Source organism: Corylus avellana, chromosome 9 (genome assembly GCF_965113065.1).
Source record: "Corylus avellana chromosome 9, dhCorAvel1.hap1.2, whole genome shotgun sequence".
NCBI classification, from domain to species: Eukaryota; Viridiplantae; Streptophyta; class Magnoliopsida; order Fagales; family Betulaceae; genus Corylus; species Corylus avellana.
The window spans coordinates 19,525,078-19,549,301 of record NC_142498.1 but is presented as its reverse complement, the minus strand read 5'-3'; the positions used below and the strand labels follow the sequence as shown (position 1 = coordinate 19,549,301).

The 24,224-nt window shown below is 39.3% G+C and overlaps 4 protein-coding genes across 4 annotated transcripts; 1 reads left to right on the top strand and 3 right to left on the bottom strand.

The window, feature by feature from the left end:
- Positions 1–1,856: 1,856 nt before the first annotated feature.
- QQT1 (P-loop containing nucleoside triphosphate hydrolases superfamily protein) lies at positions 1,857–10,798 on the bottom strand. Its single transcript, XM_059604254.2, has 11 exons — positions 10,207–10,798; positions 10,036–10,080; positions 9,863–9,942; positions 9,565–9,639; positions 9,221–9,324; positions 8,931–9,087; positions 8,737–8,824; positions 2,921–2,993; positions 2,708–2,838; positions 2,201–2,280; positions 1,857–2,115 (listed from the first exon to the last, which is right to left on the bottom strand). Exons 1-10 carry the CDS (start codon positions 10,296–10,298, stop codon positions 2,229–2,231), a joined length of 897 nt encoding a protein of 298 aa, XP_059460237.2. The 5' UTR covers positions 10,299–10,798; the 3' UTR covers positions 1,857–2,115; positions 2,201–2,228.
- A 3,193-nt stretch (positions 10,799–13,991) lies between these two features.
- Positions 13,992–15,929, top strand: LOC132189343 (LIM domain-containing protein WLIM1). The gene is made up of 5 exons (XM_059604049.2): positions 13,992–14,329; positions 14,827–14,923; positions 15,071–15,114; positions 15,183–15,272; positions 15,356–15,929. The coding sequence occupies exons 1-5, from the start codon at positions 14,195–14,197 to the stop codon at positions 15,581–15,583; spliced, it is 594 nt and encodes a 197-aa protein (XP_059460032.1). The 5' UTR covers positions 13,992–14,194; the 3' UTR covers positions 15,584–15,929.
- A 710-nt stretch (positions 15,930–16,639) lies between these two features.
- Positions 16,640–19,106, bottom strand: LOC132189606 (F-box family protein). The gene is made up of 2 exons (XM_059604353.2): positions 17,938–19,106; positions 16,640–17,241 (listed from the first exon to the last, which is right to left on the bottom strand). The coding sequence occupies exons 1-2, from the start codon at positions 18,859–18,861 to the stop codon at positions 16,765–16,767; spliced, it is 1,401 nt and encodes a 466-aa protein (XP_059460336.2). The 5' UTR covers positions 18,862–19,106; the 3' UTR covers positions 16,640–16,764.
- A 1,057-nt stretch (positions 19,107–20,163) lies between these two features.
- On the bottom strand, positions 20,164–23,386 carry LOC132190527 (exocyst complex component EXO70I-like). The gene is made up of 3 exons (XM_059605546.2): positions 22,575–23,386; positions 20,812–21,590; positions 20,164–20,746 (listed from the first exon to the last, which is right to left on the bottom strand). The coding sequence occupies exons 1-3, from the start codon at positions 23,349–23,351 to the stop codon at positions 20,197–20,199; spliced, it is 2,106 nt and encodes a 701-aa protein (XP_059461529.2). The 5' UTR covers positions 23,352–23,386; the 3' UTR covers positions 20,164–20,196.
- Positions 23,387–24,224: the final 838 nt, after the last annotated feature.

Here is a 24,224-nt window from a genome sequence, read left to right as displayed (position 1 = left end):
CAATTGGGTAGTAGTTTGACTGGAATTGGCCGGGGAGGACATTAACATTAACAATGTTTTGGTAATTGAGAGGTGTGAATATTGTCACAATTGAAAGTTTAGCAAAACATTGTCAATTTAGTGATAGTTTGAAGAAAATATGTGAACTTTTCCCAATGTTCTCTTTTAATTTTTTTTATCGTTTATGTCTTTTGCCGCTTTATATTTGTTTTGTTAATCTGGGTGTTCTTCCTCACTCTCTAGAAGAAGGCATTTCGTCAAATATCCTCGAGTGAAACGAATCCGCAAGAGAAGAAGAACATCGGCGCACTCTCACAAATGTCCACTCACTTCCAAACGTAATGTGGGACTAGAAACCAGAGCGCCAAAGTAATGGAAAATGATAGGCCATTATGTATGTACCAACCTAAAATAAGGATAATGATATCCATTATCCAGCAATTTTTGTGAACACATGAGAGAGAGTTTACATAGAGCCCACCCAGGAGCGGAAGCGTGTTTTCCACAATTTTTGTTTCAATGCTCCTATAACCTTCTAAAAATTAAATGTTTACCCCTCCAAATATTAAACTTTTATTGTTACCTTCCAAACTTTAAATTAAATGCTAGTTCTGACCTTAGACCCACCTGTCCGAATAGGTGGTTGGGTAGGTCGAAAAAATTTATTTAGACAGGTGAATTACATATGAAATCTGTCACAATGTGCTGCTTAGATTGCTGGAGATCCCAATCCCAAAAATAGAGTTGTCATGTATCCCTCTTCTTTGTTTGTGCCGAGTAATGTTAGGGACCATTTTTTTATCTTCCTAAAGCTGATGTGGCTTTCAAAATCACTATATTTTTTTATCCTCCTAAAGTTGATGTAGCTTTCAAAATCACTATATATTTTTATTCTCCTAAAGCTGATGCGGCTTTCAAAAACATTACTCTTGTTTGCCTAGTCACCAAGACCAAACTCCCAATCACCTCTTCAAAGGAGTAAAACGATAATTAGCCACTCCTAAAAAAGAGTGGCCAACGACGTCAAGGGAGGTGGCCGGCCACCTGTTTTATTTTTATTTTTTTTAAGGTTTGATATGAACACAACACAAACCCAACTCATAGCCAACTTCTCTCTTACGTGTAAAACAAATTTGAATTTTAAACCAAATAAATTGTCTTTTTTTTTTCTTCAAATTTTCAGAATCTCAAAATCCTCTCAATTTTTTTTTAGATGACACCTAGGAGAGAAATTGACCATAAGTAGAATTTGTGTCGTGACAGCAACATTTTCCATTTTTTTTAAGGCTTACGTGGCTTAATATAAATCAGTTCATTTTGAATGAATAGTATACTAAAAGATTGAAACGCAATTAGGATAGGTGAGAAGATGTTAACTTTTGGTGACTCTCATGGTCACGGAAGAAGCGAAGGCGTGGTTTCCATAAACAGTTGGGCATCATCCTCAGAAGCATAAAGTGGTGTGTGGATGTACATTTAACGGCTTTTCATCTTCCCACGCAACCGCGTCCGTGACTTCCATATGTTAAACATGATAACCCTTACTACTTGTAATCTTCAAAGACTATCGTACGTAAAAGGTCTTTATATTCCATAGTTTGAAGCTCCAAAGATCAAAAAAGAAACAATTTAATATTTTTCCCCGAAACTGCTATTACCTACCACATTTTTTTCACAAAACATCCCATCTAATCAAACTTACCTAATATTTGTTAATTAATTTGAAAAACAAAACCCCATTTGTTGACTATATATATATATATATATATATATATATATATATAAGATTTTTGGTTAGAGTATCTCCAGCAGAGTATATTTGGTTAAGTGACTAATAAACCAATCTAAAAACTGTAAAAGCATAAGCGTTTTTCAATCTCATTCGACATTTTCCCAAATTTATGCATCTGCTCAACCGTTTTAAATTATGTTACAAAAAGAAAGTCACATAAGAGTTGGTTTAGCCCCCTATACACAACCCTTTTAAGAAAAGGGCATGACGAGGGAGGGAGAAGAAGCTGGTTTCTGCCACCCATAAGGTACTTGCCCAACATTACAAAATTGGTCGCTAAGAACCTGTGTTAACACCAGTAGTGAAAAACAGTCGAGAGCTTTCTGAAACAGAGAACGATGACAGATTAGCAGGCGCATAAACATCTATCCACGCAAGCACAAACATATGGGAGTGTGGGTAGCTTACCAAAACAGAGCTTTTCCATTGATCATTGTTAATCAGAATTTTCATCGTCTTTCATGTACTTCTCTTGCACTGCAGCAACTGTGAACTTATTTGTCAAGCAAAACTCATGAAATCCCATTCCAAGTAACTAAAGATCAAAGATATTTGGTAAGCTAGACTTGACGAAATATTTCGTGTGCGCAGAAATGTAATACAGCATACATAATACCAGATGATTGCCAGATCAAACTCCTTTTCAGAAATTGATCTTCCTTCTTAAATCATGTAGTTCAAAATTTTCCTCAAAAGGAAGGCAAAAGTTGTTTCTACAGTTTTGCCACGGCTTGAAGAAGATATCCATTGACTTCACCATTAAACCATGAAGCCGATGAAGCAGCAAAATAATTTTCTCATTCACTAAACACAGGTTGAAAGACATTTCGAAAATATGCCATAATGCAAGCTATGAGATCTTGTACATGAGTAAGTGCAAATATGATATTAAGAACCAAAAGAGAACAAGGATATCTGTAATAATCCCAGTCAAGAGGACCAACTGCAATCTTGCTAAATTCAACCGCGCTTGCTTCGATTTCTGCAAAAATGTACCCGTTGGTCTTGTCTATCAGCTTCACTAGATTCCCAACACTCTCTCTATCCTGAAAAGCAGCATCTAACTAAGAACACAAATATAGACTATTCATGCAAACTCAAGAAGAAAGAAGAGAGAGACTGGCATGCCTGAATATCTAAGGTTGTAAAAGTAACGAGATTGTAGTCTTCTATAACATCACATAGCTCCTTAGTGAGTTTTCTGCAATAAGAACCACAAATAGTTTACTTATATGAATGCTAACCTCTGAAGACAAATTTATAAATAATAAAACAGCTTACTTTCCCAACTGCATAGTCAAGCTATTGTGCCGTACTTAATTATCATTCCATTTCTCATATGCTCACCAACGGCAACACCAGAAAGGTAAGAAATTACAGATTGATATAATGTCTTAAATGCCTTGTTCTTCCAAACAACATAGATTTGAGTTATGTCTCACAGACTCAGGTGTGATGTAAGAATCCAAAAATTCATACTAATTTGTTCGTCTTGCATGTGTCATCACTATATGACTAAAAGTTGAACACAAATTGTCTTAAGAGGTACGGCATAAAATTTAAAAATTTGACATCACTAAAAGAATCAAAACCAAAGGCCCACAGATTGAAGCAGATGTCAAACTAAGTAGGTATTATGAAAGCCTTCATTATGTTTTCTTTAGGATGCACCGCATTCAGTCCAAAAAGGAGCAAATTTAAAATTTCTATGATGACCTCGAGTTGAAACAACTTATTAATTGAACACATTTAAAATAATGTGAAAATGCATATCATTCATCACATCCCTCAATATCTCGTTTCTTCAGGAAGCAGCATCTTGTCTCCATCAATATATCTATTACAATAAACTGAAAATCTAAAGCCATTGTCATACCTGAAATTGGCGTCACAATTGACCATCTCTTGTTACCTTTTATTTTAGTTATTTACTTTTTGATAGTGGCCTTTTGGTGCCAAAATTGTCGGAAGAGAATTCACAATTACGTAATGGTGTTCTTCAATGGCAACACAACATTAAACATTTCAGTGAATTTTCAAGTATTACCAACATCTGCCTAATTTTCACAGAATCCTTCCTTAATTATCCACAAAAATTTTCCACTAAAACTATCAAAAGAGATCTATGGTTTCAATTTTTAAACTAGACCTGGACCTTGACAGTCACAAATAGAAACACCTGCTCACCAGTCAACTTGAGCGTAGCATAAGCCAGTCATTAAACCGTAGCATCGCCACTTTAACAGTCAAAAGAGATCTATGATTGCAATTTTCAAACTAGAACTGGACCTTGGCAGTCACAAATAGAAGCACTGCTCACCAGCCAGCTGACCCTAGCACATGCCAGTCATTAAACAATAGCAATCGCCATAGGCTGGCCAATCATCGTGGTTTTCATTTTCTATTTGTTATAAGTTATCACATTATCATATACAACTTGTAAACAGGGTTGAATTGCCAATCAAAGCAACCCAGCCCCCCATGGATGTGCAGTTACCCGAGCTCCAACTTTACAAGAAAATGGATCAACCTTATTACTACAGTTCAAGAACTCCCATCTAAATCCATAAAGCCAATAAGTGTAATAACGGTAGGTGACAACAAAAGTGCCATGGGCAGGTTGCTCTTACAATGAATATTAGGTGTCCCCAGATATAATATTCACACAGAAAGCCAACAAAAGTGCCATGGGCAGGTTGCTGTTTAAGTCTATTGAAGATGCCAGGAAGCAGTTTGACTCTGACTTGGGGGATTTTTCAGGGAGTGCAATTCTTGTAAACAGAAATCAGACGATCTCTATGCAAGGCAGGGGTCGTGGGAAGGGTCAAAGTGGTGGATCATGAAGCTTAACATCATCGCATGGAACGTGAGAGGGTTGAATGCCCTCAAAAAAAGGTTGCGTATTAGGGGTCTTCTGAGAGAATGGAAAGCAGATATAGTTTGTTTGATTGAGACGAAGATGGAGACTATCTCCCGGGAAGTGGTTCACAGTCTTTGGGGTGGCCAACATGTGGGGTGGAAGTATAAAAGGTCTAATGGTTTGTCGGGGGGGTTGTTAATGATGTGGGATAGGAGGGTGGTGGAGTGTAAGGAGGAGTGTGTGGGGCAGTTCACCTTGGCATGCTCTTTTCAAAATGTGGAGGACAACTGGGTGTGGGCTTTTGGAGGGGTTTATGGTCCGAATGATGATGTGGAGAGGAGGATCCTTTGGGAAGAGTTGGCTGGTTTATTGAATGTGTGGGAGGTTCCTTGGTGTTTTGGTGGGGATTTTAATATTGTTCGCTTCCCTAGTGAGTGTTCTAGTGATTCGTATTACTCTGCGGGCATGATGGATTTCTCAGACTTCATCTCGGAGAATAATTTGATGGACTTTCCGATGGTGGGGGGACAATTTACTTGGTCCAATAATCAAGAAAACGAGACCTGGTCCAGAATAGATCGGTTCTTGCTCTCCTCGGATTGGGAAGATCATTTCCCTGCAGTGTCTCAAAAAAGACTGCAGTGTATGTTCTCCGATCATTTCCCTATTGCTTTGGATTGTGGGGCTCATTGTGGAGGTAAAAAATATTTCAAATTTGAGAACATGTGGCTCAAAGCCGAAGGTTTTCTTGACAAGGTTAGCTCTTGGTGGGGATCTTATTCTTTCGAGGGTCTTCCGAGTTATGTGTTAGCTAATAAATTGAAATCTCTCAAAATGGATTTGAAAAAATGGAATGAGGAGGAGTTTGGCGATATTGGGAGGAAAAAAAAGGAGTTGATGGGAGATATTCAAGAGTTGGATGAATTGGCAGAGTTGAGAGGGTTAGATCAAGAGGAGAAGTCTCGAAAGGCAGATTTGTTGAAAGATTTGGAGAACACTTTGTTGTGTGAAGAGATTTATTGGCGGCAAAAATCTAGAACTTTGTGGCTCAAGGAGGGGGACCGAAATACTCGCTTCTTTCACAAGATGGCAAATTCTTATCGCAGGTACAATCGTGTGGAAGTGCTTCGTATTAATGGAGTCTTATCCGATGACCCAGTTATGGTTAAAGATCACATGGTGCAGTATTATCAACAATTATACTCGGAGCAAAGTTCATGGCGGCCTAGAATGGACAACCAGCCATTCCTGTCTATTGATGAGGAGGATTGTAGGTGGTTGGAAAGAGAGTTTGAGAAAAAGGAGGTTTGGGAGGTGATAAAAGGTATGGATGGTGATAAGGCACCGGGTCCAGATGGTTTTTCCATGGCTTTTTTTCAAGCTTGTTGGGGTGTTGTTAAACAAGATGTTATGGCGATTTTTGATGAGTTCCACCGCAGACAGAAGTTTGGTGAAGAGCTTGAATGCTACTTTCATATCTTTGATTCCTAAAAAGGTGGATGCGGTAGAGATGAAGGATTTCTGGCCCATAAGCTTGGTGGGAGGGGTGTACAAAATTTTTTCTAAGGTTCTCGCCTTCAGATTGAGAACTGTCTTGGGCAAGGTTATTTCCTACTCTCAAAATGCTTTCATAGGGGGACGACAAATCCTAGATTCGGTTCTTATTGCAAATGAGTGTGTGGATAGTCGCATAAAGCAAGGGGTGCCAGGTGTTATTTGTAAGTTGGACCTGGAGAAGGCGTATGATCATGTAAATTGGGACTTTGTTTTGTACTTGCTGCATAAGTGTGGTTTTGGGGAAAGGTGGAAGGCTTGGATAGAATGGTGTATTACGTCGGTAAGATTTTCCATTCTAGTGAATGGCTCTCCGGAAGGGTTCTTTAGCAGTTCGAGGGGAATTCGGCAAGGGGATCCCCTTTCTCCGTTACTTTTTGTGCTTGTCATGGAGGCGTTGAGTAAGATGGTGAATGCTACGGTTGACCAAGGTCTTTTGACAGGTTTCTCGGTGGGAAATAGGGTGGTCTCGGATTTGGAGGTTTCTCACTCCTTATTTGCGGATGACACCTTGATTTTTTGCGAAGCTTCTCTCGATCAAATCCGGTATGTGCGCCTCATTCTTTTATGTTTTGAAGCTGTGTCGGGTTTGAGAGTTAATCTTGGAAAGTCTAAAATTGTGGCTATTGGAGAGGTGGAGAACATTGGAGTGTTAGCTAATATCCTGGGGTGTAGTGTTGCCGATTTGCCCATGAAGTATTTGGGTCTCCCTTTGGGGGCGCCATATAAGGACACGATTATGTGGAATGATGTAATTGAGAAGATGGAGCGTCAAATGGCAGGTTGGAAGAGGATGTACCTCTCTAAAGGAGGCCGTCTAACTCTTATTAAGAGTACGTTGTCTAATCTTCCGACTTACTTCTTGTCTTTGTTTCCGATTCCCATGAGTGTAGCTAAAAGGCTTGAGAAGGTCCAAAGAGATTTCTTGTGGGGAGGAATGGGAGATGAGGCTAAGTTGCATCTTGTAAAGTGGGATCAAGTTTGCCGTCCCTTATATTACGGTGGTCTTGGTATCCGAAAATTGCATCAGTTTAACCAAGCTCTCTTGGGGAAATGGCTTTGGAGATATGCAAACGAGAGTGAGGCTCTTTGGTGCAAGGTTATCAAAGCCAAATACGAAGAACAGGAAGGCGGGTGGTGCACGAAGGAGGTTTCGGGTTCTCATGGCGTGAGTGTATGGAAGCATATTCGTCAATGTTGGAGTTCCTTTGCCAAAGGGTGTAGGTTTGAGGTGGGGGCGGGTTCGAAAGTTCGTTTCTGGCATGATACTTGGTGTGGGGAAACTCCTTTGAAGCAAGCTTTCCCTTCTCTGTTCAGCATTGCAAGACACAAAGAAGCTTGAGTGAAGGACAATTTAATTTGGAGGAGTGGGGTTATAGAGTGGAATGTCACTTTTGTGCGACATGTTCAGGATTGGGAGATGAGTTGGTTGCTCCTTTTTTTGAGCGATTGTATTCGTGCAAGATCTCTGTAGGTACGGTGGATCGTATTTGCTGGGCCTCGTCTAGGAAAGGTAAATTCGAGGTTAAGTCGCTTTTCAAGGCCTTGTCTAATTTTGGCCATGAGATGTTTCCTTGGAAGAGTATTTGGCGCTCTAAGGTGCCTTTGAGAGTGGCTTTTTTTGGGTGGTCCGCGGCCCTTAGCAAAATTTTGACTCATGATAATCTGCGGAAGAGGAACCTTGTGGTGGTGGAGTGGTGGAGTGGTGTTGTATGTGCAAAAAGTCAGGAGAGTCAGTAGATCATCTTCTTCTCCATTGTGAAACCGCAAGAGCTCTTTGGCACACTATTTTCAGTCGGTTTGGGTTGCATTGGGTTATGCCTGGCAGAGTAAGGGACTTGTTCTCTTGTTGGTGGTCGGGAGGCCGTGCTAGAAGTGCGGTAGTTTGGAAGATGATTCCTCTTTGTCTTATGTGGTGTATATGGATTGAAAGAAATGCTAGATGTTTTGAGAATTCTACTAGGACTATAGAGGAACTGATTCATCTTTTCTTCTTTACTCTTTACTCTTGGACAGCCGCTTGGCTAGCTCCTTTAGTAATTAGCTTCTCTGATTTCCTCTTTCATTTCTCCTCTTCTTAGGCGCTCTCTTGTATACTTCCCGTGTATATGGGTTGCGCCCCTCTGCGCTTTTGATATATATTTTTACTTATCAAAAAAAGATATAATATTCACACAGAAGTTCTAAATAGCTTTATATCATTAAGTATTAGAGGAACCTTAAATCGTAGAACTTTAAAAGCTACATTATAAGACCCAAATGTTAGTGTTTGTGCCGCCATCATAATTTTATAAATACGGAAGATATAAAAACAAGAATGACTGCCATATTCACCACCATATGGCACTGGATGGCAAGGGAGATCCAAGAAATAATCAATGGGCAATTTTTTTTTTCAACATTCTGATGGAGAAAACACGTTGGAAATTTTTTAAGATAATACCCAGGTGACATAACATCTTATGCATGGTTTCAAGAGCAAAGACTGATGCATACAAATTTGCATAATGAATTTCACCATAAATCACACCTGTACTTGGCAGAGCGAGGATCCTGACCAATATGGTGCTGTAAATAAGACAAATCTTGCACATCGGTATAAAAGTCAAGATTGAAAGCTGCAATACATCAAAAAGTAATTATTAGAAAAGATAACTAACATTTCTGTGATGCTACATTATATTTTACACTTCGTGTCAAAGGAAGAAGAGCTATAACCCCCACCTAGCTTTCCGTAGCTCTCAATTAAATCAATCTTGGATAAGACATTAACGTGTGGGAGTTCTAGATGTAGCATGGTTGACAAAGAGAGAAGCAATGCACTAACATACTTCCCAGGGTCACTGCAAAGATGGGCGTCAACTAAATGCACTGCAGTCAACTGCATAAAATGAAGAACCCAATGGGATTTTTACAATTAAAGCATTAACATAACAAGCTGAAGCCAATTCAGCTGTTCAGGGTCCAGTGGAAGATGCAAAAATACCATATCAAAGTAGAAGACATAATCATACCCTCAGGTTCAACTTCTTTTTGAGTTCCATGATAACTGTCCTGGCATTGGCGTGAAGGAAAAATAGTTCCACCTGGCCGGGAAAATCAAAGAGAAGATAGTGATCTGCAAAGCTAGTATCACTGTTAGGCAATATTGCATTACATTTTACTATTGTTCAGTGGACCAACTAAAAGAATGAAAAAATGTAGTTGACACTAAAAAAGAAAAGGTGGGAGAGAGAGAGAGAGAGAGAGAGAGAGAGAGCCCAATTTCTAGATCCTACAGATATTGATCCTATTAAAAAAAAAGAACAAAATGGTCATTTATAGAGCATATTGAATAAGTTAGGCATAGTATACCGACCTCGCACAAGAGGTTCCAATTTCGATTGCAACCAATCAATATTTTTCTCCAGATAATCCATACAATACACAAGGCCTGGTTGAACATAACAAAATAAAAATTCAGAAAACAGCGTAACTAGTAAGACATAATTTACAAGCATGTTGAGCTCAAAGTCAATTGAAACAGATTCTGACTCTGATACTCCCATTTACAAAGTCACTCACTCAATCTACCAAGAGCACACACCTCACACAACTCTCGGTCCAATCAATGAGCATTACATATATTATTAGCTTGAAAAAGTAAAATTAACAACCTCCATTTGGACCAAGAGAATGCTCCGCCATTACATCACTTAGTTTTATAAGCTCCTCAATGTTCACAGCACATTCATAGCTATAATTTGCGTCAAAGAAAGCAAACTTCAAATCAACATAGTACAAGCAAAAGAGACACCTTAACCAAAGTAAATACAGCGAAAAAGGATACGGCAATGCGTCATTAGCAGGATCCAAATTGATAATCGCAACCTTCCTGCACACCAATAACAAACAAACAAACAAACAAAAACACTTCAATAATATACACAAAATTGGCATAAGATTACCATTAATTCCAACGTAGAACGACATGAAGATGGTACAAGTCATCGGGTGTGACCTTCCGATAAGTTGGAGGAACTGAGACATGCCGTTGCAGTAAGTGGTCTTGCCGGAGCCCGGCGGACCAATCACCACCTGCCCGTACACCATCTCTCCCTTTTCTGTCTTTGTGTTTTTTTTTTTTTTTCCTTTTTTCAGAATCGATTCAGCGAGGTAATTGGAATTTGTGTCGTTAGAATTAGGGGTGGGAACGGGTCGGATCGGTCGAGTATTGGGTATTCCTGGTACCCCTGCAGGTTGCGGGTATTAAATGAGACCCGCAATCCAGCTACAGCGTATAACAATATTCGCCGGGTTTGGGTTTTGCAGGGCGGGGCGGGTCGGATGATGCGGGTTTGAACCTAGGGTTAAAACCAATAAATATTTGTTGCTTTCTTGATGTTTCCTCAAGCAGAGCCGCAGATGTTCTTCAAGACTTCATGTAGCAGCATTAGCCGCAGTCGAGAGAGAGGAAGAGAGCGCAGAGAAGAGAGAATGGCAGCACAGAGGAGAGAGAGGGGTGGCGCAGATGACAGAGAGAGAAAGATGAAGAAGAAAATGAAAGAAGACAAGAAGAAGAAGAAGAAGAGAAGCTGAAGCGGCGAGAGTGATTGTGAAGAATCAGGTTATTGGGTATTAGATTTTTAGGTTCAGGGTTATATTGCGGGGCGGTTCGGTCCAGGCACCCGAAAATTTTAAAATTTTCTACCCGCAACCCGCCCCGGTGGATATCCTAATATTTAACCCAAATTCGCGTATTTTTGTGAGGAAAGCTTGGGTTCTCCCAAATTCAAAGCTGGCTCCGTCCCTGATTCACAATATACATAAGAAAACAATCATTTATCCACTAATCTCTCATTTGTTTGCATAGCAATTTTTAACAATGTTCATTGCTAAAAAATGACAGATTAGAAGCATTATTTTTTCAAATTGTCTTTGTGGAAGATTATTGTTAACTGGTTGACAAGATCCTTTTGGTAAATATGCTATTCGTATTTGGTTCCTATAATTACGATGACAATCCAAAATTGTTCTTATTAAGCAAAGATATGCTACCAGATTTACTAAATTTACTTCAACATGACACGAGTATATTTACTATTAGACTAATTGGTGCTCAATGAAATCATTGTTGTATATAATATCAGCTAACTACATGTAACACCACACTTAAAAAGTGATATAAAAAAAAAAAAATAAAGAAAAATAAACTGAAAAGTACATAGAATAACTGGTTAATGGAAATAAACAATTAGTGAAAATGAACAGGCAGGCATTTGATCATTAGACTAGGTATTTTTTTGGTGTTTGGACACTTACGCATTTGATCAAAAGAAAAGGTGCTATCATTAGAAAAACCATTATGGGACTAGCTATCAGCCCAAAATAATGGTGCTTAGAGTTTGAATTTTTTTATTTTTTATTTTTTTATTCCTTGTAGTTTGATTGATGAAAATCAAGGAGAAGTTTGTATCAATTAACACTTTTTAAAGTTTGATAGTAACTACAAATAGGGTTTGAGTTCGAGAGCACTAAATGCAGTTTTCCCATTTGTAACGTATGTTGAAGTTATTGGAGAATGGAGAGGAGCTGTAATGGAAATACAGTAAATAACATTAGCTTTCATCAAAGATGTGGCGTTTGGGAGATGCGAGGGAGGCTTAAAAGTTGAACAAAATAAAAATAAGGAAAAACTTCACAAATCACAAATGACTTCTGAACTACCATACATTTTGAGAAGATCATTCAAATTTAAAAAACTCTCAATTTCACCCCCTCGAACTTTTAATTTGATACAATTTATCCCATCCATCAATTTGTGCCGTTAAACCCTAACATAAACCCTTAAAAATACTAAATTACCCTTCAATTTTTGTTTTTGTTTTTTTTTGTTTTTAAATGAAAAAGAAAAAGAAAAAAAAAAGGGTCACAAGGTGACCCAACCGTGGGTCACGAGGTTGGGTCACCTTGTATTTTTTATTTTTATAATAACCTTTTTTTAAATTTTAAATTTAAAATTTTATAAAAAAGTTAATAATAAAGTTATATGATCACTTTTAATGTTTAAAAACTGAATGAAGGTAATACATTACATCAAATTAAAAGTTCAAAAAGTAAAATTAAGAGTTTTTAAAATTTAAAAAGTCTTCTCAAAACCTTCCCCTTCAATGTAATGTTCTCCTCATCATCATCATCATCTTGTTCAGCTTCTGCAATTACTCTTCGGTCTTAGGTCTTAGGTTCTTCGAATCAGAGGAATGTGTAATGATAGAATTAGAGGCAGACCATTGGTTTTTTCTTCTAACAAAATAAATAAATAAATAAATAAAACAAAAATAAAGGCCCAACCAAAATAATGAGTCCAACTTTCAGGTGGCCCACCCCATCCCAAAGATGGCCATGGCAGGCTGGTCCCGGGACCAGTCCAACAGACCCACCTTAAAAATTGCACCTCTCAGTTTCACTTGATAATATAAATCAGATTCGGGTGCAGAAGATATGAGATTGGACCACAGCAATTTGAAGCATTCTCTGGGTCCAATCAATGCCAAGTTGTTAACCACTAGACGTGGAAATGAAAGTGAAATAGTAGATCTTTCATCTGGCCAAGTTGATGAAGCCAGATTGAATTCGAGTGTGGGACATTGATGGAGCATATAAATAAAGCTGCCAGATATATTCATCTCTTTCCATCATTATTGAGTGCGGTGGAAAATCAAAAAGACTTGGTTTACTCCATCATTTCAGCCTCATGTGCCCTTGCCTCAACATATCATGTAACATATAATGGCATTTCAAGTGAAGGAGCCTCTGCCTTTTTGGTGTTCTTTATGCTTTCTCGGCCGGATAAGGTCCTTACCGGACACCGTGGCAAAGCTTCTCTCCAAGAATACAATTATTCGTGGCTGTTTTAGTGTTTTTTTATGAGTCGGGTCATTTATTTAACCTATTCTCAATAGTAAAAAGGCCAAGTGACGGTGCGTGAGATCATATTATCCTTTTGGTAAAAGTTCACCATCACATGGCCCTGTCCAAGACATCTTCTACAAGGCCTCATTGTCCATGGCTGTAAAAAGAAATGCACTTTAGAGACTCTCTTTGCTTGTAAACGAAGAGAATATAAGAAAGAAAATGCTTTCATAATGGAAGTAGGCCAGCTAGGAGTTGAGTGATGAAGTGCTGGCATTTGACAGCACACGAGGCCTCATATTTTGAAAAAGAAACAACAGATTTATTAGTTAATGAGAATCATAATTTTTGAACTCCCAATTCTTTTTTAGAGAACGTGTCACTCATCATTTCCCCATCAGTTTCATTTCAATTGGACAAGATTATTGTTTTTCTTTTTCAACAAAACCATTGCCGCCTCACATACCTATTTACCCCGTCTTCGAACAGAACGGAGTTGATCTTATTTTCATTCCATTCCCGATTCCTTTGTACTAGAGACCAATGTCATTTTATCGTTCAGAATACGAGTCATCGTCTCTAACAAGACAAACTCCGAAATATACCTTCACACTTTGGTCCGGCCACATTTTTAAGCTAAATCAATGTCTATGTTGGAAAAAGGTAGGCCACATACCTTACTCTAAATTTAATTTTAATTTTATCATTCTGATTTGGATTTTAATATCAAATTTCTTCAGTTCCTTTAATATAATGTGAGATTATGCACAATTTTTTTTTTTTTTTTAATGGGTTTATTTGAAAAAGTTAAGAGGTCAGAGAAAGTAAAAAATATCTGAGAGACAAAGGTGGTTAGGTGCTTCAAATTTGGACAAAATGATTGCCAATTGCCAAATGCCACTAACTTTAATCATCTGAAAAGTCTACTTTTGGTCTCCGCAATCTCCTGCAACTCTCACTTCTCCATCATCTCCTCTTCTTATCTCCCTCCCCACATGTTTTCTCCTCCCAGTTAGTCCCTCTTGAACAACAACTCCAAAACTCTCTCAGAAGCGAGCAAAAACAGAGAGTAAATTAAACTCCAATTCTGGTTGCAAATGGCATTTGCAGGAACAACCCAGAAATGCATGGCCTGTGACAAGACTGTCTATCTGGTTGACAAGTTAACCGCCGATAACCGTATCTACCACAAAGCCTGCTTCCGATGCCATCACTGCAAAGGAACTCTCAAGGTAAAACGCTGAGTTTAATTCAACTTCCAGGCCATTGATCTATTGGGTACTCATACATGTTCCATTGTGTGATGCTAGCATGAAAACTATTTACTAATTACTACCATTTTTTCCACATGTTTTTGATGTTGTTCTTGTCTCTGTGTTTGAGTTCCGATCTGTTCTTTTCCCTTCTTCTTCTTCTTCTTCCACCCCACCCAAAAGAAAGAATTTACGAAAGTTGGGAAAATTCATGTTGATTTGATGCTGCTTAGCAACAAGTTCTTACATTTTTAGACAAAAAGGAGGCCTTCCAGGTATTGTTCTTTTGGTTTGCCTCAAAAGATTTATAAGGATCCAGGTTTTGTGCTCAGAACCATCTAATCTTCCATCGAGTCGATCGATGGCTCTAACCCACCACAGATTAGGCCAATTGCCCAATTCATATCGAAGGATAATATGATTTGATCGCTTACAGATTTCATATACGACCCATTAACGTATAGATCCATTTGCAGCTCGGCAATTACAATTCCTTTGAGGGAGTACTCTATTGCAGGCCACACTTTGATCAGCTGTTCAAAAGAACTGGCAGCCTTGACAAAAGCTTTGAAGGTAACAAACATGAGTTCAGCTAGAGTCCTCGGTTTGGGTTTGCGATTTCAAAACATCCGATTTAAAATTGCACATTTTGTCTGCAAAAATCGCATCATCATACGTACTCCAACTCTGACTTCTTTCTGTTTCAAACCATGGTTTCAGGGACACCAAAAATTGCAAAACCGGAGAAACCTGTTGATGGTGAGGTAGGTGCTCGCTTGCGCATCCTAAAGAGGTCCTAGTACTTGCTACTGATGTTGATTTGCTTTTACAGAAACCAACCGCAAATAAGGTTTCAAGTATGTTTGGTGGAACTAGAGACAAATGTGTCGGCTGCAAAAACACCGTCTATCCTACTGAGAAGGTAATGAACAATTTTCGATTTTCCCAATATATACAATTCATGAACATCATAAATAATATTGGAAAATGTGATCGCTTTCTAAGGTTACGGTAAATGGGACTCCTTATCACAAGAGCTGTTTCAAATGCTCCCATGGAGGGTGTGTAATCAGCCCATCAAACTACATAGCACACGAGGGGCGACTCTACTGCAAATATCACCACACTCAACTCATCAAGGAAAAAGGAAACTTAAGCCAGCTTGAGGGAGAACATGAGAAGGATGCAATGAATGAGAAATCCAATGGCAGGGAAGTTGCTGCTGAGACATGATTTGATTGACATCTACTTCTGGTTTTTTATTATTATTTTTTTTTACCTTCCCATCATGTGTTTCTATCCGCCCTCCGATCCGTGCTATTGGTGTATCGATTTTAGGCCTTATGCTTAGATTGCAGACAGACTTCTTAATATTTTTCTGTTGAAGTGTGCGAGCCTTCATTTGTTTTTTTTTTTTTTTCTGGGGTTTGTTGCAAGAAGATCGTGGATGCGCAAATGGATGCCAAGACCTACTCGATTCTCAGCATGTGATACAGTGAACAAGTATTGATGTTCTGTGGTGAACTCTTGATTGTGTTCCATTTTCAATAAATGTTGATGATCCCACACTTTTATTTCCTTTCTGCTTTACTGTATTTTCTTCTCGTTTTATTATCGCTTCGAAGTCTAATTGAAGATTGTGATGCTTTCTTCCTTGCACCAGGCTTGATCAAACCTATATATATTATGTATGTGTGTCTCATTTCCCATCGTTTCTAAATAATGGGGTATATTCCGGCTGCTTACCTGGGCAAGAATTCATAATTGGATGTCAGCATGGCAAGAACCATATGTTAAGGGTCATTCTCCTTAGAAAGATAGCGTCTACTGCAACAAACAAATGATAAAAGGGAACGCAAGATGAAGGGCCTCTTACAATTGCTTGCTCGATTGCACTTGTTTTTAGGACCTTCTGCAATTGCTTGCTCCGATTCAGTGCAATCGGGGTGCCAATTGTGAGAGGGCCCCCATTGAGGCCTACACACTCATTAGAGGTCTTTCACATTTGCAGTCGACCAAGAAATTGCAGTCAATTATGATCTCGATTCAGTGCAATCGGACTACCAATTGTGAGAGGCCCCGATGACGCCTACACACTCATCGGAGACCTTTCACATTTGCAATCGGCTATGGGAAGTCTGTCCAAAAATTTAGAACCTCCGTGGAATTAAAAATTATCATCATCGATCTGTAAGATCCATATAAAGAAACCCACAAAGTGGCCTACAAACAAATTTCACGATCAGGAAAATGCAGATACCCTGATGCTAAGAGAGAGAGAGAGAGGGAGGTGGTATATCAAGACAGAAGGATATTATCAAAAGAATTGATATCCATAATACATATAGTACAGAGTACACAAATAGCATCAGCTACACAACTGATCTATACAAGAATGATCCCAAATAAGAAAGTTAATCACTACAGAGCTCCATCGTATCGAGAATGCAACCATTTTGGGCAATACTTTTCAGGTCTATAATAAAATTGTCCCGAAGAAACCCAAAACCAAATGCACCATTATTGTACTGCCAAATCCTTCCTTCCACATGCCGAGGATTTGCAGTACTTCCTGCCAAGTCTGGTATAACTAAATCGTAACTTGAGTTGATGTAAAGAATGCGAGACACCATCTCACTTTCTGCTGAGAGGAGGAGTTCTCCGTGAAAGTAATTTGCTGCTTCAAGTGGTCGAACATGCATGCGAGTATCATACAAATATTCTTCCTCTGGGGAAAATGGAGACTCTATAAACGTCGCATTTGATGTCCAAAATACAGGAGCACAACTAGAAAATCGTTTGGAGGAGTCTCCGACCCTTCGGCAGGCAATGCCCCCTATGTCATCATATGTCACAAGATAGAAATCCAAGCTCATGTCATCACAAATTCCCTGCAACCGGCAGGAAGATGAGCTGTGATGAAGATCGATCTCACATGCATTAACCATCTTCCAATCATGATACTAAATGAGTAAAATGTGAGAAAGAATGGAAAAGGCAAACGAAAAAAAAAAAAATTCAGTTTGATGACACCACAACAGTCCATACTAAAATTGTTTCTAAGACAGTTGGGTCCTAGTTTTGTCAGCTCATTTTCAGAGCTCTCTCCCTTCAAGGACACCACAAAGTCCATAGACAACGAGCTCGATTGACCAATGATCGATATAATGGCTTCCAAAAATAGACGCAGGGTTCCCTCATGCACATATATACATTCCCCACTTGCTTTCATGTTTCAAATAGGTAACTACAGCTCGGTTTTATTTGATCCTCACTCTCATGTGGTTTCCAAGTAGCCCACATATTCCTCCATATTCGAATCGAGTCTTCAATAATACAAACTAAAGAGAAGCTTTGAGTCATTACCATGAGCAGAGGGGCGGACTGCCCCAAACTTGCTCGGCTAATAAGTAGCCACTCTCTAATATTTACTGCTAATTTACTGCCGAATTGTTAGCAATCGGCCAACAAAATTGGTGGAAATATAGGACAACATTTTTACCAATATGAACAACAACATTGTTGCCTAAAAACTCCAACTATTATTTGATGAAGAAAAGCACGACAGGGAAAGCGTTGGACCATACCTTCCAGAGGCCCTGCAAAGGCCGTGACGGCATGGGCGAGCAATTCACAATTTTGACGAAATGCTCTGGCTCCCACCTCCTCCTCCCCTGCCTCTCCTTTTCTCTCCTCCTCTGCCTCCTCTTATCCCCACCATTTGGGCTCGTCCGGTTTGCCAAATTCTGATAAATCTCCGACATTAGCCGGTCCGGTAAGCTACCGGGAGACCCACTCTCCGCTCCGATCACGTCCTCTATATCATCGTCCCCGCCCCACAGATTCGCCGAGCTCGAACTCCTCCGAACCCCGTTTTTCTTTTGCTCCTGAGGACTCCAACTCGCAGAGCTCGTGTTCTCCTCCACGACCAAATGGGTCTTTCCCATGAAACTCACATTGGCCTGGACCAAATCGTTGTCTGAGAAATCAAATTCGGTCCCGAAACCATCCGATAAGTCGGAACGACCATCGGGGTCGAGAAAGTTCACGACCTGGCCCTCCGGTGAGATGCCCATCCACAAAAACGGAGACTTTCTGACCCCGTACGTCCCGTTTTTCGACGGGGAAACCCTGAAACCGGTGAGGAACGACGGGCCCCACTCGAAGAAAACCAACGGCGTAGACCAGATTCCGGTCGCTCCGGGGCCGCTCCGGCGCCAGAATCCGATGAGGTTCTCCCACTCGTCGAGGGCCTTGTAGAGGAGTCGGTAGGCGATCTTGCCGTTGCCCCATTTCTTGATCTGGGTCTCGGAACCCCACCGCCGGTCGCACATGGTGAACCACAGCTTGCCGTCATCCCGGCAAAGCGAGGCAAAGCGTTTGGAAGTGCAGGCGAAGGCGGCGATCTCGGAGGGGTTCAGGAACGAGATGATGCAGAGCTGGACGTCCTCGGGAAAGTCGGTGAAGGAAATGGAAGCACCGCCTGTTTGGTCGGTCATGGTATTCGCCATTTTCTCCGTCGGAATTAGAAAATATTCTCTCGACGAACATTAGAGAGAGAGAGAGAGAGAGAGAGGGGATAAATGGGAAATTTTGGTAGATTCTTTAAGAGGTGGGAATTATTCTTTCAAGTGATTTGAGTCTGGGACTGTGGTAACTTCCGAAGTCGTACAAGCTACAGACAACGTGCGGCCCAAGGATGTGGGGAGTAAAAATGTAACTTCACCTATCTGATCCAGTGCAGTGCAGTTAGTGTACGCGACAGTAACGGTGCCCATGTGTCCTTCTGGGCGTTGATCTCTTTGATTAGCCAATCACCGGTGATGCAGATGAAAGTTTTGATTACAGCAAAGCAATTCTAATAAAAAAGCAAATATTCATTTTTGGATCCGGCTTACATCCATTTGTGAAAATAATTATATACATCTCCTATTAATAAATAAAATGGGCAGTCAAAGAAACACCGTTAAGGATATCTCCTCCGCTCATGGGAACTCGCGGGAATCACGGCACTTGTTAATTATTTTTTATTATGGTAACATCTCTTTGGAAAATCACAAGAATAACAAAGGAAAAAATTGTAAATTAGTCCATATACTTTACTTAATTTACAATTAGCTTATGTGGTATCAAAATAAAGTCAAAAGTTCCTGAGGTATGTTAAAAAAACAATTTAGTATCTAATAATCAAATTACATCCACTAATTTAACATATTTTGTTAATGTAAACCTGACTTAAAAATGACAAGTATCACAATTTTATTACCTTTAACGTTTCACGTTATCAGAAGCTGTTAAGTCAATAGACAGAATTTGACTGTAGGGACTAAATTATTTTTTTGACAAGCCTCATAGACGTTTGAGTTTATTTTGATAGCACATGGAGTTAATTGCAAATCAGATAAACTACATGGACTAATTTTGTAATTTTTTCCAATAACAAAAGCACCTAACTAAAAAATAATTGTTCATAATGGAAAGTTGTAATATTGTTTATATTTGCTCTAATAAACCTTGATGCCGTAGGCCGTTAAATTTTTAGAAGGAACATTAACATCTATTATTTGTTATACTTTTGTAAATCGAGGGTTTAATATATGTATTTTAATATTATTTTAATAAAAAGGGAAAAGGAAACTTTGTTTATTTAGTTGTCATATATATTTTCAACACTCTTAGTCTTTAAAAAAAAAAAAAAAAGGACAAAAAATGATACAAATTATCTACAGTCGATACCACCCAGACGCCCATATCTCTGCGGCCATGCACAATCTTTACCGTCCATTTAATACATCTAATTTCTCATACCTATTAATCACCCGACGACGACCAGAATACTATACCAATCAGACAACATCGCTATTATTTGATATGGACCGTCGAAAATCCCTGATCTCCCGCTCAAGCGTCAATGAATTGCCCCCACCACCACCCATCCGACCTTTGGAATACCGCCTCTTGAGCTTCACATCGTCACCCTCAAAAATCTGAGCCAACAGCCCTTCGATTGGCTGCATGTAGAGTTTCCCCTGCAAGACAGCCGAGTAGGTGTTCAAGAACTCAGAATAAGGCGGCACCAGAAACTTCATGGTGGACTGCTTAATCTGCTCCCTCATATCCAAATCAGGAATGCTGTAGGACCATCTGTGCCGTTGAGATATCTCATCCAAACCCTTCAAAAAGTCGTCCATTTTCTCTCTTACCATTCTTCTCAGAAGCTCTTTGCTTTGCAGCCTCTTCAACTCTTCTTTGTCTAAAATCCTCACCAGATGTCCCCACGCTAAATTCTGATACGTGTACGCTGACTCCTGCGCAACCACCTTGTACTTTGTTTTCATGTATTGCTCTCCCAAAAGGTCTCCTAGCTCTGTGTTTCTTGTCCTCATGTATATGTACCTGTTCCATTAATATTTAATTATACCATCAAATTGTTTAATTAAATTTATGTAATTTAACCATACCAGTAGGTGTTCATGGAGAATATGTGGGGGAGGATTTTGTCCTTGTAGCGCGACCTTTTGCTTTCGACGTTTCTCTGAAGAGCGTCCATGACGTTGGAAATGGCATCTTTGAGCAAATTCTCGTTCGTTTCGGGTTTGGAAAAAATTCCCGCTTTCCATATTTGTTCCGTTCGGAGAACCATGGCCATGGGTGCTCTGTAATTGTCCGCCGCAAGGTTTTTGAGGAAGTTATTGGAGTATCTGACGACTTTGGGGACGGAGCCGTCTTGTGGGGGAGGAAAACCATCGGAATTGCCTTCGATTTGGAGGCCGAATTCCCAAAACACTTTGCTTGAAGAGTTGACGAGGAGCTTTGTAAGTTCTCGGAACCGCGTGCAGATATCTGCTCCGGCTTCGCCGTCGAAAGTCTCCGAGAAGTCGGGCTTGAGTTTTTCGAGGGAATCGAACATGTCCAAAAGCTTGAACAGCTTGTGGGGCTCTTTGCTGCTCCTGGCAACGCCCTCTCCGAATCGGAAGAAGACAGCCATGATTTTGTCGGCGATTTTGACAAAACATTCTGGCCAGACCAGTCCGTCCATGATTTTCCCAAGAACTTGGTTGCAGAGTTTCTTTTCTGATACGAGCACTGTTTTGAGTGCGAGTTCCAAGTGTTGGATCCAAAGGCTTATCGCTGTCTCCAAGCTCTCCCATTCCATCTCGTCGATTTCTTCGGGTGCGTATGTTCTTAGGTAATCTGGGCTTAGCCGCATCAGTGCTTTGGCTACTCTTCTGTATCTCACCTGCCGGATCACAAAAATGCATCAACCAATTAACCAAATCATATGTTAATTTGTTGGATTCAGCAATTACATGCCACTAATTTGTACACCTAATTTAACAAGACTTATATGAGACCCACATACATAAATAGGTGACGGAACAAAATTTATTTAGACATATGAGATTCATCTAGCGTAGACATGTGAGATTCATAGAGTGTCGTGAATCCTTATTTGTCATGAATCCTTATTTGTTCTTGTCTAGTGTCATGAATTGATAAGTATTACATAATTGCCATGTCGATTTATAAAAAAATTTATAGTAAATTTTTTTGTTATATTTTTTAGGTTCTGACCGATGATAGTATTATAGTTTTGAAGATATCCAAAACATTTTTTAATATATAGTAAAAGCTAAAAGAGAAATGTTAGGGTGGTCAATATTTTTCTCATATTTAGCTAATTTCATCTTATAAATCAACTATTAGATTTGTGAACTTATGTAGACCCCACAAATTTAATAGTTGATCTATTAAATTTTTAGTAGAATATAGGCCAAATATGAAAAACTTATTGACCCACGACATTTTTCAAAGCTAAAATACCCGCCAGAGTTAGCACTTTTTTTTTTTAATCTTTCGGAGGAATAAGCTAAATTAGTATTGAATGTTACAATAGGAATGCTACAGTTCCTCGTGATGTTATTCTGCGTGAATATTGTTCTCATGATTCTCATATTTAAAAAATAATAATATTTACATTTTTTCATCTTACAACCATTGGAAATGACAATGCTTTAGAAATGATCCTCCGAATTTCATATTTTCAAATATAATCGGAGGAGACAATTTTTTTTTTTTTTTTTGGAACCAATTAATAATTAAGAGCACTGTCTCAATATGTCAACTTGAGTGGTTGATCAAGATCAAAATCAAGCCATGATCAGACTAAATCTTATGGTTATTTTCTAACTTTCTAATCTGAAAGAGGAAGAATTTCACGTACCTTGACAAAGATGCCAATACATATGTCCAAACAATCATTGGCAGCTAAAGTCTCCGAAATTCGTTGAAGAACTTCAACCTCCAGCTCTGTACCCAGATCAGATTTCACTGTCTCAGCTTCTTTATCAACTTGCAACTCCCCTATATTCCGATGCCTCAACTGCTCTAAGATATTCTCGTACTCGTCCTGCAAATTCAGTAGAGCCTCATCAAGCAGCCCATCGAATTTCATGGCATCAACCTCAGTTTCATAGAGAGCTTTGAGAGTAATCAGAGTTTGTCTGAGCCGATGCGTCCGGTACTGATCCGTCGCCTTGGTCCTGCTCAAGAACTCCACCACTTCTTGAAGCTTCTGAATCGCGGGTTCTCCCTCTTGACCGATCGCGTTAATGGCAGCGTTCAGCTGATCAACGCACTCCACGTATTCGAGAAGTTGCTCGAGTCGATTTTTGGGCGTTCGCTCGGCCGACAAATTGGATGATAGTTGGACGAGGTTGTCCTGCAGAGACTCGCAGAGTTTGAAGGTGTCGAGAAGAGCAAGAGCGGGGGTGACCGCGCGGTTGATTCGCGTGTCAAGGGCTTTTGTGGCCATGGCCAGGGACTGTAAAGGAGCCACTCTTCTTGAGGTTGTTGAAAGAGATTCATCTACGACGTCAAACTTTTTGTCAATCTTTTCAAGACTTTCGTCCATTTTGGCCGATGCTTGCAACAGGGTTTTCAAATCTGAACACGCTAGCTCCAGCTTAGCAAGCGTTGAATCCTCTTCCTTGAGCGCCATGGAAACCGATCTTCACACACAAGAGTCGGCTCTAGTTTGCAGTATTTAGAAAGAGTCGGATTGTGTTGGGGTTGAGCTGTCACAATGTCTTTTAGTGAGACAGAACCGAGACTCATTCTCGATAGAAACTAAGAACAAATGGCATCGCCTTCGTAGAAACGAACAAATGGAAATTGGAAAATTAGGAATATGTACAAGCCGGTGAAAATGACCAAAAAATAAATAAAACAAAAAGAATTCAACCTGTTTTCCGATTCCCAAAACCGGCCATAAAGTTTTCGGCCAAATATTAATAAAATTCACGTACACACTTTCTAAAACTTTGCTAGAGAGTTGAATATGAAATTGATGCTTCTTTTGTTTTTGTTTTATTTGCTCTTAGGAATATTAAATGCAATCTTATACTGTCTCTTCTTTGGTTGTAAGAGACAAGAAAATTGAAGATAATAATTTTTTTCTTTAAAAAAATTGAAGACACCAAAAGATATGCCAACAAGCTTCGTAGAGAAAATCCCTTGCTACCATATCATATCAAATATTAATTTCACTAAAATTTATGGATTACCCATTAACATTGCCTTAAATAAATTGTAGGTTCTTACACAAGCTATCTAATGAAATTGCATAAAGTATGGAGATTTGGATGTTTGGGCACAACCTCGCAGCTCATGGAATAACTCTAGTGCAACCTTAAGTCTTCTAACCCGACAAAACCCACTTATAAGAGTGTTGTGAGTGACAACATCGGAAATTATTTCATAGTTAGACATTTCAGGAAAGAAATAGATTCTTTGTCTTGTCAATTCTTCTATTTTTACAATGTCTATTCATCAAGGTGCCATAGCCAACAACATAAGGTGAACAATCTTATGA